Source organism: Pistacia vera, unplaced genomic scaffold (genome assembly GCF_008641045.1).
Source record: "Pistacia vera cultivar Batoury unplaced genomic scaffold, PisVer_v2 Contig706, whole genome shotgun sequence".
NCBI classification, from domain to species: Eukaryota; Viridiplantae; Streptophyta; class Magnoliopsida; order Sapindales; family Anacardiaceae; genus Pistacia; species Pistacia vera.
Window position 1 is genome coordinate 60071 of NW_022196564.1, and position 20794 is coordinate 80864.

The following is a 20794-nucleotide window of genomic DNA, read 5'->3' on the forward strand; positions in this document are numbered from 1 at the left end:
GAATGAGAGTTACGCTAACAGTATACTGAGAAACAAACAGGTAGAGAAATAAGATTTCCTTAGGAAGGGGTTTGGGCAAAAGATGTGGCTTTTCGAGATGCGCTTTTATGCTCTGGAAGGCTCGCTCACATTCTGGTGTTCACTCAAATCTCTTATTGGCCCTGAGTATATTGAAGAATGGCAAACAACGATTTGTTGCTCTCGATATGAAGCAGTTGAGAGTCGCTATTCTCCCATTCAAGCTTTAAACTTGCTTTCGATTGGCTGGATTTTTCATATCTAGGAGAGCTTGGACCATCTTGGGGTTCACTTCAATTCCTCGATGGTTAACCATATACCCTAGGAATTTCCCTGAGGATACTCTGAATGAACACTTAAGAGGATTAAGTTTCATTTGATACCTCTGAAGTATATCGAACATTTCCACGAGGTTAGCTATGTGATCTGAAGCGACATGCGACTTGACCAACATGTCATCAATAAAGAGCTTTATTGATTTCCTGATCTGCCCGGAAAAAATACTATTAACCAGACGTTGGTAGGTCACCCTAACGTTTTTTAGACTGAAGGGCATAACTTTATAACATTACAGTCCCCGATCTATAATAAATAAGGCATGCTTCTCATTGAGCGTATACATTGGGATCTAATTATACCCTTAGTAGGCATCCATGAAGCTTAACAGCTCGTGCCCAAAAATGGCATCGACGAGTTGATCAATTCTGGGCAAAGGGTAACTATCCTTCGAACAAGCTTTGTTGAGATCTACAAAGTCAATATAGGTTCGCCATTTGCCACTAGGTTTCTTCACCAAAACAGGATTGGCGACCCAACTCGGGTAATGAGCCTCCCGAATGAACCTGATTGAGGGAGCTTATCCACCTCAACCTTAAGAGCAGCATAACACTCTAAGTCCATGGCTCTTTTTTTCTAGCGAACTGACTTGACCTCACTGTCGATGTTAAGTGCATGACATATATTCTACCTGAGAAAGCTTGTTAGGTCAGTAGCGAGCTGAGTGTTAAGATATCTTCCGATTCTTAATACACAAGTTGGCTCATTCTAGTCGACTGATACCTCAGAAAGAGTCTCAATAGGCCCACTATGGGAATACTTATCCTGAACATGAGAATCTATATTGTCTTCCATTAGACCCGACTGTACTTTGATCTTGCTGATGGCCATAACCTGCTTAAGAACGCCCACTGGCTTCCCTTTCCCTTTGCATGTTATCTGCACTGCTCTTACATAGTAGTCATGAAATTCATGCTGAGACCTTTTGACCTTTTCACACCTCGTCGAAGTGGGAAATTTCATCTTCAGATGATATATGGAGGTGACAGCTTTGAAGTTCCAGAGTAGAGGTTGTCCCAATATGCTATTGAAAGCGGACGAATAGTCTGCCACTAGAAATTCTGTCATCTTGGTCACTTCGTTGGTCTTACCCAAAGTGACAGGAAGTACAATTATTCCCTCAGAATCAGATGATCCCCTATAAAACCATAAAGGGGAATAAAGGCAAGCTCTAGATCTGCCACTTCTAATTGCATTTCCTTGAATGCTTGCTGAAGTAGGAATGCAATCATACCTCATCTTTCTCTAAGAAGGTAATCTCCTCCTCCCTGCGCACCTTAGCAGGTTGTTATGTAGTGTGTGTTGGTGGTTGAACGGAAAAAATCAGCCTAGCTAAAAAATTGGTATCGGAGCTTTGTTAAGAGTGAATGAAAACGTTGAAAAGCTTCGATTTTGAAGCAAATTGACTAGCCAGCTCAAGTAATCCTAACCCTCAAATCTCACAACTTTCCGTTCCGATGTTCGCTGGTGAAAGGTGCGATTTGATGTGTTAAAAATGTAAACTCACTTTCGCTCACATGATTTGTAAATATAAGAACAGAGCTATTATTGCAGAATTTGCGAATCACTAAGATATCGTCGTCATAAATTGAACGGTATATGTACATTTGATGTGATGATGCCACACAGAAAATCAGGGAACTGCATATGCCGGTGTGTGAACGGAGGTAGAGAAGATAACATAAGCAGCCACACAATAGATAATTATGGTCTTCACCCATCCACATATGAATTTCACTAAGAGCTTCCAGTTCACGTTCTGCAAACCGCAAAACCATCATAAATTTTCTAATTGATAAGGCAAGAAAAAATAAATTTAGCTTAAGATGTAAGAAACCATACCCGAAAATCATCAGCTATCCTACTCCTACAAGTGATCCAACAAAAGCATGAACACTTGAAACAGGAAGATTTATCTGAGTTACTATGATGATTGCAGCAACAGTTGATAATTGTGAGGCTAATCCTCTAGAATTGCTCATGAATGTGAGCTTCCCACCAAGACATTGAGTTAGCCTCCATCCACACAGGAAGAATCCCATTGCGGCTGCAAATCCTCCAACACCTTTAAACCACCAGCTCACATCTACTGACCTCTGAAAGTTTCTTAGTCATGTTAATTTATGTCAATGTAAATATTACAAGTTGTGTGGTTAAAGTAGAAAGTTGAAAGCAAAATAACTCACCACATTGTTAAAACTCAGGCCCAAGGGAGAGTCCAACCCAAAAGACCGGTCTGATAGGTGGGAGAGTTCCTAGGCTTAAGCACCACACTTGATGGGTGTGAGATCCCGATATAGGATTCTAACATTGCACCTCATTCAAGAGTCGACATCCACGGTGACTTTCACTTTATCGACACCAACCCGACGGTGGCCCTTTTCCTTTTTGGGTAGTTTCACTCACCTATCAGTCATTCGATACACATTGCACCTTAATCTAACCTATAAGTAACCATTTTCGCCACCTAACTCTCAACGAAAGCACCAATATTAAAACTCAAGCCCAAGGGAGAACCCAACCCAAAAGACCGGCCTGATAGGTGAGAGAGCCTCTAGGCTTAAATACTACACTTGATGGGTGTGAGATCCCGATATGGAATCCTAACACACATCTTCGCCATTTCCGGAATATTTTTCTCTGCGTTTGAAAACATCAACAATGGCTCCATATGGACTTACAACAGCAGCTATCTCACTAGCAGATTGAATGAGACTGCAGATGAATGAATTGCAGATGTAAACAAACATAGTGATTGTATTGTTTTCATTAATTACAAGAGTAAACTTACGCGAATATAGATGAAGCTAGAAGCTGTGGAAAGCTGAAGAATTCCTCTATCTCATCATATTTTTCAGCTAAAGCAGCCCGAATGAGGATGTGTTTGTCACACTCAATAACCTGCTTCATCATAGAGCCGACTTTTTTTTTTTAACCATAATTTTTAACACAGCCTTTCATTTTCTTTATTGCTTATAAGACTCAGAGATTACTTACTGGACACACAGTGGATTTTGAACCAACTGGTTTGGGGTAAACTCAAGCAATTGTTTAAATGGTGTGCACTGTTCAGTCACTGTCAAATTAATCTGGGATATAGGTTGAGCCTGCTCAGGATCTTTAATTATTTGGATTGCATCTGGCGAGGCCCAGCTTCGCTCTTCCTCTCCATAGACTGTGTCAAGTATCATCTCCATAAACTCTTTTAATACTTCCTCAATATCATCTTCCCCTTTTGTATCATTGGTCTGAATCTGATCCTGACTTTCTACACATTGTTGCTTTTTGGCCATGTTTTTCTTGGCTGACTTATGCTTTCCTGTTGCATCAAGTTTTTTAATAGCCAAAGCAACCACCACAACCTATAGTAAAACCAGATTCAAGTATTAAACAAGAAGGAAAAGATAGAAACAAAACAATGAGAAATTAATGTTAAGAGTATTGAAGAAAAGTGTTTTTTTTTTTTTTTTTTCATATATATACTTGATACAGTGAATGAATAAATATCCTTCTTAATAATTAATACTTTAAATTAATATTTAAAAAAAAAATTATCATCAGGATTTAAAAAGACCTTTGGTTAGGCTTAAATAACTTCACCCATGGAAGAAATTGCCAAGCCCAAAACATCCACAAGTAAATACTAATAATATCTTATATAACTGGAAATTGACTCGACAGTTCATCCCCAGTCCCACTCAAACAATATCAACAATAACCCTAATTCAAGGAAAATTACCCTTGCCAATACACCGACAACTTTTAATTATCATTTCTAGAGTTACTCTCCCCTTTTTCTTTCCCTTCTTCTCCGCCACTTATTTTGAGCGAACAAATCAACAATGCTCACCGAAATATCTTGGTGAATCTCACTTCAGTCCTCTCCTGTTTCACCTATTACCTCTACCCCCACAAAAGTTTCAAATTCTTACACTTTACTCCAAAAATCACAAAATAAAATTTAATAAAATCCACAAAATACAGGGTATTACAGAAGCCTTTATCAAACTCCAAACTTCTACCACACTTTCCAATGTATTCAGTTTCAAATGGCAGCAATTGCGAGATCGATCCTCGTTTGTACGAGGCTGCATTTAAGGGTAATATCAAACCCTTCAAGGAGACCAATCAACATCTTAACCGTTTAGTAATACCAATGAAGAATACAATCGTTAATATTTATATCACGTCCCCAAGTCCAACCCCCAAAATCAACAGATCGAGTTTGTGAACGAAATCCTTGAGATATGTCCATCATTACTACTACAACATAATGCCCATGGATGTACGCTACTACATCTTGCTGCAAGATGTGGACATGTTGCTATGGTGGAAGTTCTAATTGAGCATGCAAAATCTCAACGTTAAGTGCTAGAAAGTGGGTTTTTTAGTGCTTGATGAAATGTGCCATCTTGTAAATATTCTTCAGAACATATAAAATAGATGAAAGAAAGCGCACATCATTTTCCCTGACCCTCCATCAGAAAATAAAGCATTAACACTGCTGTTACTCGCGAAGGTTCCTCCAGGAACGTAGATTAAGCAAGCTACTATTGAAGCCTTTAAAAGGGTCAATGCTTCTGACCCTACCGACTTTGAGAACTGCCATTCTGCAATAAAACATTATCAAATGCCACAAATCATAGTTCTGCTAAAATAATGTAATATCTGCAGTTGATTTTCTTTTTCCTTAATTATCATTTAAGATGTTGGATTATGTTGCATATATGAAATGAAAAAGAAAGAAACAGACCGGAGCTGGAAGATTGTTGGCACCAGCCGAAAATGCCATTGCAACAGCAGCAAAAGCTCCAAGTATTGGCACCCCATGATAAGTCTCCTTCCACTATAAACTTTTAATACGAGTTGAAAACCTTGATTAAAAGCTTCCATATGAGATATTTATCTATATCAACTTTATTAAACTTAAATAGCTTTAATAATCTTGGTGCCATGATTTAACAATTAACTTATAAACTTTAGTGTTTCAAGATAACTAATATACTAAACTTGAGTTTCCAGACAGCCCAAAGATTAAAATTAGAGTAATGCTACAGTCACCGAAAGTAATGCATCGAATAACGTAACAAAATCCTGACTGTCGATTAATATTAAGTTATAATTAATCGATAGTCAAGATTTTGTCACGTTATTCGGTGCATGAATTCGGTGCACTACTTTCGATGACTGTATTATTTCCATTAAAATTATTCTAGTAACATCTTACTAGAAATTTCTAGCCAACATGGAAAAAGACAATTTTCAAAAACTTTAACGCAAAAAAAATAGACAAATTATTAATTTCTAGACATCAATATTTCACCATATCTTTACTAATGGGACTTTGTCTTTTAGCCATCTCATTTTACGTTAAGTGTACAACGCATACCAAAACTTTCTTTTGAACAAACACAGAAGAACAATCACATTTTGGAAATGTTATGAATTAGGACGGATAAATATTAAAATAATCATTTTTCATTGTTCTCTTATATATCATAAAATTAAACAATAGTTTAATCCTTGTTTAACTTGCGAATTTAAACAACGTTAAGGATGGAAAAAATTGCAGAAAACTGAACAACTATACAATATTTGTCTTATGTAACACTTTGGGATTATTCAGGTACTATGTTCACCAAAGAAATAACTATAAATGGACATGACTATTGGGAAACATTCAAGTACCTAAAAGGGCCAGCTATTTTACTTCCTTTTCATCATTTAGAATTGAAGAAAGAATTTCAAAAATCTAAATAAAAGGAAAAAGAAGAATGAATCAATGAAATGTTGTTTGGTCTTCACTCAGAACTTGAGTAAGAAGTTGTTGTTTTGGGGGTTTTCTAGAATTTTAAAGGGAAAATAGACATCTAAGTCATATAAGTAAAGATCTATTTATCCATAAGGAAAAGAAAAAAGGGGAACTACGATTGGATTGATGATAAAATAGGATTCTGGTCGTGAACAGTGATTCAATTGATGGGATTTGATATGATACTTATAAGATTGACAATATGGATGATATTAATATTCAAATCTTTTATCTTAGAATGTATTGATTTAACCCCATCAGCGGAGCCACCACCCCATAGCATGTTGTCTCGGAACTAAATTCCTTAAAGCAAGCCCTAAGTAAGAATAGTCAATGGGAATATCCATTACTTGTTTAATTCTTATTGTTTAATTCCATCTTTCATCCCTTTTATTAAAAAAAAAAAAAAAAAAAAAAAAAAAAAAAAAAAAAAAAAGGTTTAAGGTATTGAAGGAAATATATATATATATAATGAATAAATATCCTTCTTAATAATTATTACTTTAAATTAATATATTATATATATATATCAACAATAACCCTAATTCAAGGAAAATTATCCTTGCCAATACGCCGACACAACTTTTAGTCATCATTTCCAGAGTTTTACTTCCGTTTTTCTTTCTCTTCTTCTCCACCACTTATTTTGAGCGAACAAATGGACCACTTATTTTGGGCGAACAAATGGATAATGTTAACAAAAATATCTTGGCGAATTTTACTTCAGTCCCCTATTGTTTTGGTTATACCTCTACCCCATAAAAGTTTCAAAGACTTACACTTTACTCCAAAAATCATAAAATAAAAGTTAATAAATCCAAAAAATACAGGACATTACAGAACCTCAAAAAAGTTTCAAAGTCTTACACTTTACTCCAAAAATCATAAAATAAAAGTTAATAAAATCCAAAAAAATATAGGACATTATAGAACCTCGATCAAACTCCAAACTTTTATCACGCTTTCCAATGGATTCAGTTTCAGATGGCAGCAATCGCGAGATTGATCCTCGTCTGTACGAGGCCGGATTTAAGGGTAATATTGAACCCTTCAAGAAAACCAATCAACATCTTAATCGTTTAGTAACACTAATCAAAGATACAATCATTGATATCTATATCACATCTCTAAGTCCAACCCCAAAATCAAAGGAGTTTGTGAAAGAAATCCTTGAGATATGTCCATCACTACTACTACAACGTAATGCACATGGAGATATGCCACTACATCTTGCTGCAAGATGTGGACATATTGCTATAGTGGAAGTTCTTATTGAGCTTGCAGAATCTCAAGGTGTAGAGCTAGAAAGTGGGGTAGGTGCCAAGCAGCAGATGCTGACGATGAAGAATAATGAGGGAGACACAGCTTTGCACGAGGCCGTGCAGAATAACTACATCGGTGTGGCAGAAATGTTAACCAAAGGAGACCCTGAATTTTCATATTCTACAAATAATTTCGACAAAACTCCACTTTACATCACTGCGGAGGGACGATCTCCCGATGTAGTGACTAAAATACTAGAGACTTGTAAATCAGCCTCTCATGAAGGCACCGATGGGAAGACGGCTTTGCATGCAGCAGTCCTGAGCGGAAATCTAGGTAATACATGAACAGTTATTTTTGTCATCCTATCATATATATATGTAATCATTATTTATTCTCTGAGTTTGTTTTAGTGAATATTTTCGGTCAAATATATATATATAGTTATTTGTTTATTTTGTTAATTTTTTATTTTATTTTATTACAGATATATTAAATCAGCCTCTCATGAAGGCACCGATGGGAAGACGACTTTGCATGCGGCAATCCTGAGCGGAGATCTAGGTAATACATGAGCAGTTATTTTTGTCATCCTATTATATATGTAATTATTTTTATTCTATGAGTTTGCTTTAGTGAATATTTTTGGTGAAATATATATATAATTATTTAGTTAATTTTTATTTTATTTTATTACAGATATAGTAAAAGCAATACTTGAGAAAAAGAGAAGCTTGACAAAAGAAACAAACCAAAATGGGTGGATTCCACTTCATTACGCTGCATATTACGGTCATGATTCAATTGTCAAAGAGCTTTTAAAAATTGATAGATCTTCTGCGTACAAAGAAGAGCAAAAAAGAAACATGACAGCTCTTCATATGGCATCTAGCCAAGGGCGTAAATGCGCAATGAAAGAGCTTATTGCTCGGTGTCCAGGTTGTCGTGAAATGGTTGATAACAGGGGGCGGAATTTTCTTCACTTTGCCATGTGTAGATTAAGTATTAAGGCATTAAATGGTTTCCTTAAAAAACCATTGCTTAATACTAATATTAAAAGAAGTCTTTTAAACAGGAAGGATGCAAAAGGGAATACTCCTATTCATGTGCTTGCTGTTTCTTCTAGTGAATTTACCCGCAGGTATGACGAGTGACGACGGCATAGAAGGAGTCAGGGCCGGCTTAAGGGGTAGTCAGGTGAGGCACCTGCCTAGGACCCCAAAAAAATTGGGGGCCCAAATTTTTTATAATTTTTTTTTTTATTTTGAATATCTTACAAAAATAAAAATGGTTTATAATTTCTTATCTAAGCTAAGGGGTCAAAAAAAAAAAAGCCAAAAAAGTCAAAATTTATTATAAACTTTTTACATATATTTCCACCCAAAGTTTAACAAAATAGCAAGTTTGTACCTCTAGTTTTATATATTATGTTTATACTCCTAAATTAACACATTGAATTTCTTTTAACAATGGAAGACTAAAATAGTCATTTACATATCTCAAATTACTCAACCCCAATTCAATCCCAAAATTTGACATTCACATAAATCATCTCCAGCCCTCTTCTTCCGCCAGTGGTTTGGAGTTAATTTCGGTCAATTTTGGTTCCGATCGATTTTCTCACCAAAATCGATCGAAATCATCATTTTATCATTTTCCAACCTTGATAGCCCTCGATTTGACTAATTTTTGATGAATCTCGCAACCCAACTCCACTACACGACAACCAGTTCCAGCCTTTTTGGCATGTACTCGATATTGTTGGTCCTCCCCGACACCACCATCTTCCTCCCCTCAGCCCTCTCATCAAAACCCCTATCATACCTTATCCGTTTACTCTGTCAATCGCCGACCATCGATACCTTTTGGCCCGTGACTTCTCAAGCATTTTCTTATCAATCTTGGCATTGGAAATCACCCATTTCACTACTCATCACTTCTCTAACATCTACTCTCCAAAACCCCCCACCAATCTAACCTTGTTAGCCTGTCGATTGCTATCCACCTCTCCTAGTGATTTTTCATCTCAAAAGAAAAAAAAAAAAATAATAATAATAATAAAAATAATTTTTTTAATATATGCTTATATTATTAGAAGGCCTAAAATAATTTCTACCTAGGTTCCTAGAGACGCCCTGCTTGAAGGAGTACTTACGGGTCATAGTCTGTTTCTCAACAAGAAAAATGATAGTGTCAAAGACATATTAACTTATGGGTCTGCAGAGCTCAAGGTAAGTGCCCTCCTAACTTAAGTCTCATAATTAGTAGAACTACTAATCCTTAGAGACTCACAAATATGACAGCTCTCATTATTTGTGCTGCCTCAGCCAAACCATTGAACCCTATATAAAATTCCAAAGTATTAAATGTGTGACTCATTCTCGGAAGTGATTTAGTCAACGTTGATTAGTGCAAAAACACATTGGTTTGCTAATTCATATTAATTCTTCATATTTAGTATATATTTTAATTTTTACATGTTATTCTTCTAAATATTTATCAATGCATGCATGTCTACTTCAGCAAGAAATCCAAGAATTGTCGGAAGTTGTTGATGTTGGACCATTTCGACGAGATGTTATTCGTGGACTTAGCGGATGGAAATTCGAAGAAAATGTCAGTAAATGGGAGAAAAGAAAAGATTCACTGATGGTAGTATCTGTACTCATAGCAACAGTAACTTTCGCTGCAGCTTTCACAATGCCAGGCGGTTACCAAAATGAACAAGGTCCCCAACAGGGTACCAGTGTCCTAATTCGAAATGCAGCTTTTCAAGCATTTGTTCTACAAGATGGTAAAAGATTGGGCAGAATCTGGTCCATAGCCCTGGAGAAGTTTCAGACAATAAATTTCTATATAACTTGTAATTAGTTTCACCCGGGGAATTCGAATTACTTAAATAATGATGATGAGAACCAGATCTCTTGGCTACATAGCTAGCTTGTAAAAGTATTAAATGTTTAATGTGCCGTTACTTATCCATTTCATTTTTAACTGCGGTTTAGTTAACTTGTGTGGTTTACTTTGTTAACTTGAGTTTAAACTTGTGAAATGGGAGAAGCCACTTGTTGGCTCACCATTGGGTCTTAGGAAAATAAATTAAAAAATTTGTTGTTTACTTCGTATCGTGAGATAAGAAATTGAAGCAAACGTAGGAACAAAGCTGTTCCGATTGGAAGAAAAGAGCGAGCAAAAAGCTCTTGAACTTTCCACAATCTTCTCCTTTTAGTTTCCCAAAAAGTTGCTCTGTTTTAGACGAAATTTTCAAGTTGTTTTCCTCGGAGTTTGAGCTCCACTTTTTACTCGTTTTCTTGGAAATTTGTTGTGTTGTGTGGTGTGTGTTGGTGGTTGAATTGAAAAAATCAGCCTAGCTACATAATTGGTATTAGAGCTTTGTCCAGAGTGAATGAAAGTGGTGAAAAGCTTCGATTTTGAAGAAAATTGACTAGCCAGCTCAAGTAACCCTAACCCTCAAATCTCACAACTTTCCGTTCCGATGTCCGGCGTCCACCCTCCAAAACGCCCAACCTCCCTGACCCTGATTGCCCGCCGACCGCTGCAAAGAACTAGGGTTTTCTTTTCAAGCCCACCTAATGGAGTGTGTTTTGGTTGGTTGGGGAATTTTATCCAACAGTTGGCGGGCAGGTGTTTGGGTGCTGTTCCGGGTCAATATAGGGCTTCTGACCCTACCGTCGTTGAGAACTGTCATTCCGCGATAAAACATTATCAAATGCCACAAAAATTGCACATCATAGTTCTGCAAAATAATGTAATGTCTGCAGTTGATTTTCTTTTTCCTTAATTATCATTTAAGATGTTGGATTATGCTGCACATATGAAATGAAAAAGAAAGAAACAGGATGGAGCTGGCAGATGGCGCCAGCTGAAAATGCCATAGCAACAGCAGCAAAAGCTCCAAGTATTGGCACCCAATGATAAGTCCCCTTCTACTATAAACTTTCAATACGAGTTGAAAACCTTGAAAAAAAGCTTCATACGAGATATTTATCTATATCAATTTTATCAACTTTAATAGCTTTAATAATCTTAGTGCCATGATACAAACTATTAACCTATAAAACTTACGGGGCGTTTGGTTCAGGAATGTTAGATTACTGGGAATATTGAATTACTGAAAAGATAGATTACCTTGAAAGATTAATGGGAATCTTTAGAAAAATATGTTTGGTTAGTTGGTGGGTATGTTATATTAATATGTTTGGTTATGGGGAATAAATTGGTGGGTATGCTATTTAAATTACTAAATTGTCTCCATTTTAAATATTAATATAAAATTATTTTTATTATTAATTTTTAAATAATTTTTTAACCCCCAATATTTCAGATTTAGCTAAAACACCCCTGCTTATATAAAATTTTAATTTATGATGAAATCACCCCCACCTCCAGCCGCCACCGCGAACCACCGCCGGATGTGCCTGTGAGTACGTCACCGTGACCAAGAGGCTCCGCTATGGCCGTTTTTGGCCATATTGATGGCCGAAAACGGCCATATTGGGCCAGATCTGGCCGTTAACGGCCAGGTCTGGTCACGGCCAGATCGAGGGATCTGGCCGTTATCGGCCAGGGATCTGGCCCGATATGGCCGTTTTCGGCCATCAATATGGCCGAAAACGGCCATAGCGAAGCCTCCCGGAGCCTCCCGCAGAATTTCCAGTGTTTTTAGGGACTCCGACAATTTTTCGACAGTGGTCCGTGGTGGTTGACCCGCTGTCGACGGTGGTGGCTGGGTGGCTGTGGTGGTGGCTGCTTGGTGGCAGTGGTGGTCTGTAAATTATTTTAAATATAAGGGTATTATTGTCTAAAATTTTAATTAAACAAGGGTAAAATTAAAATAAGATATTAATGTAAATTTGTTTTAAAGTAGGGGTATTATTGTCCAAAATTTTTATTAATAAGGGATAAAATTGTAACAAAAAAAGATAACCCTGGTAATCTCAGAAAACCTAAGAAAATGGAGGTAATCAGATTACCTCTTATATTACCAATAATAACCACTATTGGTATTTGAAGATTACTGATATCTTATATTACTTGACAATCAAACGTGATAATCAAGTAATATAAGATGATATTACCCCAGTAATGTCACTTTAACCCCGAACCAAACTGACCCTTAATGTTTTCAAGATAACTAATGTACTAAACTTGAGTTCCAAACAGCCCAAAAATTAACTATCAATTATTTATTTAATGAATTAAAACTTGAGTATCATCTTACGAGAAATTTCTAGCTAATATGGAAAAAGACGGTTTTCAAAAACTTTAACTCAAAATGAAGTAGACAAATTATTTCTAGTCATCAATATTTCACCATATCTTTACTACTGGGACTTAGTCTTTCAGCCATCTCATTTTGCTCAAGTGTACAATGCATACCAAAACTCTGTTGAACAAACACAGGGGAACAATCATATTTTGGAAATGTTATAAATTAGGATGGATAAATGTTAAAATAATCATTTTTCATTGTTCTCTTATATATCATAAAATTAAACAATAGTTTGATCCTTGTTTAACTTGCGAATTTAAACAAAATTAAGGATGGAAAAGTTTGCGGAAAACCGAACAACTATACAATATCTGCCTTATATAACACGTTGGGATTATTTAGCTATTATGTTCACGGAAGCAATAACTGTAAATGGACAGAACTATTGGGAAATATTCAAGTACCTAAAAGGGCTAGCTATTTTACTTTTCCTTTTCATCATTTAGAATTGAAGAAAGAATTTTAAAAATCTAAATAAAAGGAAAAGAAGAATGAAGCAATGAAATGTTGTTTGGTCTTCACTCAGAACTTGAGTAAAGAGTTGTTGTTTTGGGGGTTTTCTGAATTTTAAAGGGAGAATAGACATTTAAGTCGTACAAGTAAAGAGATGTATTAATGGATAAGAAAAATAAAGAAGGTGAACGGTGATTGGATTGATGATAAAATAAAATCTTGATCACGAACAGTGATTCGATTGAGGGGATTTGGCATGATACATATGAGATTGACAATATAAATGATATTATTATTCAAATATCATAGAATGTTTTGATTTAACCCCATCAGCGGGACCACCACCCCACGTTGCCTCGGAACTAAATTTCTTGAAGCAAGCCCTAAGTAAGAATAGTCAATGGGAATATCCTTCTTAATAATTATTACTTTAAATTAATTTTTTTTTTTTTTTTTTTATATATATCAGCAATAATCCTAATTCAAGGAAACTTATCCTTGCCAATACATCGACACAACTTTTAATCAACATTTCTAGAGTTTTTCTTCCCTTATTCTTTCTCTTCTTCTTCACCACTTATTTTGAGCGGAACAATGGATAATGTTCACCAAAATATCTCGGCGAATTTCTTCAGTCCCCTCTTGTTTCGGATATTAAACTCTACCCCATAAAAGTTTCAAATTCTTACACTTTACTCCAAAAATCATAAAATAAAATTTAATGAAATCCAAAAAATACAGGGCATTACAAAAACCTCTACCAAACTCCAAACTTCTATCACGCTTTCCAATGGATTTAGTTTCAGATGGCAGCAATCGCGAGATTGATCCTTGTCTGTACGAGGCCGCATTTAAGGGTAATATTGAACTCTTCAAGGAAACCAATCAACATCTTAACCTTTTAGTAACACCAATCAAAAATACAATCGTTGATATTTATATCACGTCCCCAAGTCCAATCCCAAAATCAAGGGAGTTTGTGAAGGAAATCCTTGAGATATGTCCATCACTACTACTACAACGTAATGCACATGGAGATACGACACTACATCTTGCTGCAAGATGTGGACATGTTGCTATAGTGGAAGTTCTTATTGAGCTTGCAGAATCTCAAGGTGAAGAGCTAGAAAGTGGGGTAGGTGCCAAGCAGCAGATGTTGAGGATGAAGAATAATGAGGTAGACACAGCTTTGCACGAGGCCGTGCGGAATAACTATATCGGTGTGGTGGAAATATTAACCAAAGAAGACCCTGAATTTTCATATTCTACTAATAATTTCGGCGAAACTCCACTTTACATCGCTGCCGAGGGAAGATCTCTCGATGTAGTGACTAAAATACTAGAGACTTGTAAATCAGCCTCTCATGAAGGCACCGATGGGAAGACGGCTTTGCATGCGGCAGTCCTGAGCGGAGATCTAGGTAATACATTAGCAGTTATTTTTGTCATCCTACCACATATGTAATTATTTTTATTCTATGAGTTTGCTTTAGTGAATATTTTCGGTCAAATGAAATATGTATGGTTATTTACTTAATTTTTTTATTTTATTACAGATATAGTAAAAGCAATACTTGAGAAAAAGGGAAGGTTGACNTTTAAAAGGTCTCGTTGATGAATTATCATTCTCATCATTTGATCTTGCCATTAATGAACTCTTTGGTTCCATCCCGGCGCACATCGGTAATCTCTCTAAGCTTAAGTACCTTGATTTGTCAAGTAGTCAGTTTTCCGGGAAAATACCTTCAGAAAATTGGCCTCTTAACACATCTAGAGACCCTCCATCTGGTTGAGAATCAGCTGAATAGTTCAACTCCTGCAGAATTAGGCCAGCTAAATTCTCTTAATTAGTGAACTTGCTCTGTACAGAAAGTCATTTACACGGTCCAATTCCTGCTTCTAAAATAACATGAACAAGCCAGAGGAGAGGCCTATTAGGATCAAATTTCAAGCTCGTGAGACAATTATGGAGGTCCTTGCTCAACTTTGAATTGAATGTGAATTGCTTCTAAGATTAAGTAATATTCTTAATTTATAAGATGTTTCTGTAATGTTTGAATCAAATCATTAACATTGCAATTCTGGACATGGACATATTAATTGAAACTTCATTGCTCTTTCATGTGTAGTACGGTAGTAGTGACTCCATTAACAAGAAACTAAAAATTAAAAGTTTGAAACAGGAGATGTTAGGGGGCCATTTTTCTTATTAGTGGCAATTATAAATAAACAAAATACTGTTAAACATTATAAGATACTAGATGAAAGCATGATTACATATTAATCATAAAAATAATTTTCCCAGAGATATAGATATTAAAAATTCTATAGAACTAAATATGACTTTGAAATCCACCGAAAAGCTACCATTAACTAAGTTTTTGTTGCAAATTTATTCTCATAATCTACTAAAATTTAACAATAATTAAATTGTAAAAATTCAACTATGAGGTGAAAATCTCATGTATGGTTTTACAATAGCGATGGGAACAATAATGCTATCACCAACTATGATTATCTAACAGTTCAAATATAGTTAATATAGTTGGCGTTTAATCAAAATATGGTTTTTGGGGTGGAATTTGTGGCATTAACCCATAGAGTTTAATGATTTTACAATTTCTTCCCTAGTGGAATACGAGAGATTGCGTTTAGATTTACCAGAAGCCAAAGAAGGATTAGTAGTAGGTTATCAAACTGAATGTCACCTCTAAAAAAGGTATAAGGACTGTGATTGCACAATCTTATAAATATTTCTTAATATAAAACACTATAAGAAAACCATAATTTTTTTTTTCTTAATAATAACAAATTGAAAATGATAGAAGAAGACATGACTCAAGTGTTTGAGTCTCACAATTAAGTTAAAATTCCATAACGTCAAGCCGTGTCTTACAGAAAGATGAATGTTTTCAAACACGCACTTGAGAAAATGTATACACTATGATAATGACCCAAATTGACTACACCGTGAACTAAGCAAGTTTAAGTATTTTCTTTACTTTAATATCTTATTTTATGAAGAAATCAAGATGTTATCTGGTGTGAAAATATAATCTGTTATTTTTGTTGTGAGAGACCCAACCCATGAATAAAATTAATGGTAAGAAAAATAGAAAAAAAATAATAACTTACACAATATACAAAATAATTTACGTGGTTCAGTCTTTTAGCTTACGTTCACGTGCGAAGATAAAAAAAGAATTTCACTAACAAAATAGAGTATACTACATTTGGTGAAACTCTCAATTCCAAATCCCAAATACACTTAATATCTCTCACATTCTCAACACTCTAATCTCTCTAACTCAAGCTCTCGGTCTCTAATGTTTGTATTGCTTGAGAATGTGTGTGAACTTCTCCTCAAAATGCACCCGTATTTATAGTAAAGGGAAGGCCAAAACTTGTCAAGATTTTCGGTACAAAATCCGGCGTGTGAATTTGTGAAGCCACCAAGTATGAGAATTTTGACATGTTGGGAGACATGATGCTAAAATTTTGCTTCGGGTGGCATTTATTACCACCCAAAAAGTTTATCTTTCATCAAGAGAAAGATCGTGTGAACCTGGTGAAGGAAAATGCATGGCATTTATGAGTTATACACCAAATACATGTGAATACAACTTTACACTATTTAAGCCACTTTTTCTACAATTTTCTATCTGAAAGAAAAATTGCATAAACCTTCTTGTACGTAAAGATGACTCAAAAAATCAACAAAAACTTGGAGTGAAAGATGGTGCAAAGACTATTTTTTTCTAAGCCTCGACAGTTCTAAATTCCATTATCTTGTATATAGATATGGAGTTTCTGAATTACTCTGTGTGCTGCACAAAATTAACTAGTTTAAACAATGGCATTCTCATCCCTCAATATATTATTCTCCCTAGGTATCCTGCTTCTTGCGTTACATTTTCAACTCAGTGTTGCTTTTGATACAACTCGAGAAGCTCAAGCTCTTCTCAAATGGAAAGCCGGCCTTCAAACCCAGAATATCCTCTCTTCATGGACTCTTTATCCTGCTAATGCCACTAATAATTCTACCCAACTCAGAACCAAAATAAGCCCCTGTACTTGGTTTGGGATTTCTTGTGACCATGCGGGAAGAGTCCATAAATTTAACCTGTCCGCTGCAGGTTTAAAAGGTACGCTTGATGAATTGTCATTCTCATCATTTCCACATCTTGCATATCTGGATCTTTGCATTAATGAACTCTTTGGCTCCATCCCATATCAAATTGGTGTCCTTTCCAAACTAAAGTACCTTGACTTGTCAACTAATCAGTTTTCCGGGAAAATACCATCAGAAATTGGTCTCTTAACACATTTGGAGACGCTCCACTTGGTTGAGAATCAGTTGAGTGGTTCAATTCCTGAAGAACTAGGCCAGCTGAGTTCTCTTAATGATCTTGCACTATACAGCAACCGTTTGGAAGGTTCAATTCCTGCTTCTCTGGGTAACTTGAGTAACTTGTCTTGGTTATATCTTTATAATAATTCACTCTCTGGATTCATTCCTCCAGAGATGGGAAACCTCTCTAATCTAGTTGAATTATACATGGATACCAATAATTTAACTGGCCCAATCCCTTCCAGTTTTGGGAAACTTAGAGAGCTAACCGTGTTGCACATGTTTGAGAACCAGCTTTCCCGTTCCATTCCGCAGGAATTAGGAAATCTGGAATCCGTCGTTGATATTAGCCTTTATAGCAACAATCTTTCAGGTTCAATTCCAACTTCTATATGTGGTTTAAGAAATCTCAACTATCTTTATTTATATAGTAATCAACTTTCAGGCTCTATTCCCATAGAAATACGAAACTTGAAATACCTTATTGATTTAGACTTAAGTGAAAATAAACTTATTGGTTCAATTCCTTCTTGTTTGGGAAAGTTGATCAACTTGTCTCTGTTGAGTCTTCACCATAATTTATTTTTTGGTTCTATTCCACCAGAAATGGGAAACCTCTCTAATCTAGCTGTACTTTACATGAGTGCCAACTATTTAACAGGCACCATTCCTTCCAGTTTTGGGAAACTAAGAAAGCTCACCGTGTTGTACATGTTCGAGAACCAACTTTCCGGTTCTATTCCTCAGGAATTCGGAAATTTAGAATCTCTCACAGATATGAGCCTTTATCGCAACAGTCTTTCAGGTTCGATTCCAACTTCGCTAGGTGGTTTAAGAAATCTCAAATATCTTTATTTGTATGATAATCAACTTTCTGGCTCTATTCCAATGGAAATAGGAAACTTAAAAAACCTTGTTGATTTAGAGTTAGGTGCAAATCAACTTAATGGTTCAATTCCCTCTTCTTTGGGAAATTTAAGTAAGTTGTCTCGGTTGGGTGTTAATGAGAATGAACTTTCTAGTTCCATTCCTCCAGAGATGGGAAACCTCTCCAACCTGGTTGCATTGTACATGTTCAACAATGAGCTTTTTGGTTCCATTCCCAAGGAACTCGGAAAATTGAGAAACCTCAAATTTCTTCAATTGTATGGTAATCAACTTCGTGGATCTATTCCCACAGAAATGGGAAACTTGAAATCTCTTAAGGATCTACTCTGTGGTGGAAATCAACTTAGTGGCTTCATCCCTCCTTCTTTTAATAATTTGAGCAACTTACATAGGTTGAGTTTCCGTGGTAACAATCTTTCTGGTTTTATTCCTCAAGCGAGTTGAAATTATTCATTGAAGATGCAGGGCTTGTTGGAACTCCATCTGAAGATCTTGCACTAATATTCAAGAGAGTATCATTTTTGCATCTGAACTGTCTTCAATCATGTACTTCATAAAACTAAGTTCCATGTTCTTAATATTCAAGGATGATGCTAATAAAACTTTAAGCTGATGTTATTCTTATTATTACAGTTTTAAAATTATGCTTCTTAAGTTTATATTTCAAATCTGATAACTTGTTTTGATTTAAAAATCTGGGGAAATGTTTGGTATGCCTAATTGCAGTGGCAAAGGGAAAATGTATTTTATGGGCTACATATAAGAGGCCTAATAAGGCCCATATGAGATCAAGCATTTGAAAAAAAAAAAAAAAACAAAAAAAAAAAGTCTGCATGACATTTTGATCCCCCAAATGTATTGTAAGAAAACATTTTCAGGGCTTAAAATTTAACCGTGAAAGGGAAATTTTGACAATTCATAATGTTAGATTAAGTTTTCTGTTTCAAAAATGCTATATCCACCGAAAAAATTGTATCGAAAAATTACACCGAAACAGGTAAAGCTTCTTTTCTCTGCCAGGAAGTCAAAAATGCTATAACCAAAATATATAAAAAAAAAAAAAAAAAATGTCTTTCACGCTTTCGCACAACCCATGTGCTTTTTTGACGCCACTTCTTCTTCTTCATGGCCTTCCATGGCTTCTTCATTGACTCCCTCCATCAAATCTTCACTTGGGTCATCTAAATCTGCCTTTTTGCAGCATGGGTTAATGGAGAAGAAGTGGGGTGTGTTTTGGGTTGTGCGAAAGCGTGAAAAGCTGTAGAAAAAGAAGAAGTAGAGGAAGGCATAGAAGAAGCCATTGGTTATGAGCTTTGAAACAATGTAGGGTGAGTTGCAGAAGGTTATGGAAGATGAGAAGTTAGGACTTGAAGCTTGAAGCTTTTTAATTAGAGTAGGGACGCCCGTTCAAAAAAAAAGGACGGCCGTCAATTCCTTATGGACGGGCGTCCATTACATTTCATATTTTTTTTTTAAATTTTTATATTTAAAAAAAAATTCAATAATGTTAAATGCGTTAAATGGTCTGAGTCAGGAGACACGTAGGCCGGTACAAAATTTCGATGTAAAAACACAGGTGTTTGTAGCGTTGTTTCTGTTTTCATAATGTGATATATATATAAAAGGTGTTCTGAAAATAAGGATAATATTGAGTATTTCAGAAATTAAAGAGGAAATGTCCTTATACGATAAATTAGGGTCAAAATCATAGGGCGTTTAAATAAACTGACAATTTTGCAATACCAAACCACCTCCACTAAGGCTTATGAAAATTTTAAATTATCTTTGAAAAACAAAAATCATGAACAGATAAAATAGTTGAGACAAAGTCCACAACCCAAATTAGAAGTCTCAGCCACCGTAGAAATCTGGATAGCTCCAAACTTTGATACTATTATGCATCTTTGTCAAAATGTATAATATAAACTAATTCATTTAAACTAATTTAAAATTCGAGAGACAATTATGGAGGTCCTCTTTCAACTTTGGTTGTAAAAAATTTCGTCCAGGACTAATCCTAATAAGACGCTTTTTATATTAGAAATTCTCAGTTCTGGTCTTCACTTAATTGCATGGTAATACCAATCACATTGTAAATGTATTAATTAGTTGCACCAATTTTAAACAAATCCAACCAAAAGCTGCGATTCAACAATTTTTTTTTTTTTTCTTACAAACCCATTCTTATAATTAAATAATTTTTTTTTGTTGACAATCCCATAAAGATTTTTCAATATAAAGAATGCTCTAAACATACCCATAATCTCTTTTTATTTTTATTTTTAATTTTTCTTTTGAGTAAAATATTAATGAAAAAATGGTAGAAGAAGACTAGTTGACCCAAGTCTTTGGAGCTTTTTAAAAAGTAAAAATGCCAGAG

General features: G+C 35.4%; 4 protein-coding genes across 4 annotated transcripts; 3 read left to right on the forward strand and 1 right to left on the reverse strand.

Moving 5' to 3' along the window:
* Positions 1–2158: 2158 nt before the first annotated feature.
* On the reverse strand, positions 2159–5146 carry LOC116114276. The gene is made up of 5 exons (XM_031400433.1): positions 5108–5146; positions 3375–3716; positions 3146–3255; positions 2963–3069; positions 2159–2443 (listed from the first exon to the last, which is right to left on the reverse strand). Exons 1-5 carry the CDS (start codon positions 5144–5146, stop codon positions 2211–2213), a joined length of 831 nt encoding a protein of 276 aa, XP_031256293.1. The 3' UTR covers positions 2159–2210.
* A 1988-nt stretch (positions 5147–7134) lies between these two features.
* Positions 7135–11365, forward strand: LOC116114277 (ankyrin repeat-containing protein ITN1-like). The gene is made up of 6 exons (XM_031400435.1): positions 7135–7765; positions 8129–8368; positions 8571–8626; positions 9550–9660; positions 9953–10223; positions 11244–11365. The coding sequence occupies exons 1-6, from the start codon at positions 7135–7137 to the stop codon at positions 11363–11365; spliced, it is 1431 nt and encodes a 476-aa protein (XP_031256295.1).
* A 2576-nt stretch (positions 11366–13941) lies between these two features.
* Positions 13942–14790, forward strand: LOC116114278 (ankyrin repeat-containing protein At5g02620-like). The gene is made up of 2 exons (XM_031400436.1): positions 13942–14596; positions 14732–14790. Exons 1-2 carry the CDS (start codon positions 13966–13968, stop codon positions 14788–14790), a joined length of 690 nt encoding a protein of 229 aa, XP_031256296.1. The 5' UTR covers positions 13942–13965.
* Positions 14791–17028: 2238 nt separating this feature from the next.
* Positions 17029–18858, forward strand: LOC116114279 (probable leucine-rich repeat receptor-like protein kinase At1g35710). Its single transcript, XM_031400437.1, has one exon. It carries the CDS (start codon positions 17029–17031, stop codon positions 18856–18858), a length of 1830 nt encoding a protein of 609 aa, XP_031256297.1.
* The last annotated feature ends 1936 nt before the right edge of the window (positions 18859–20794 follow it).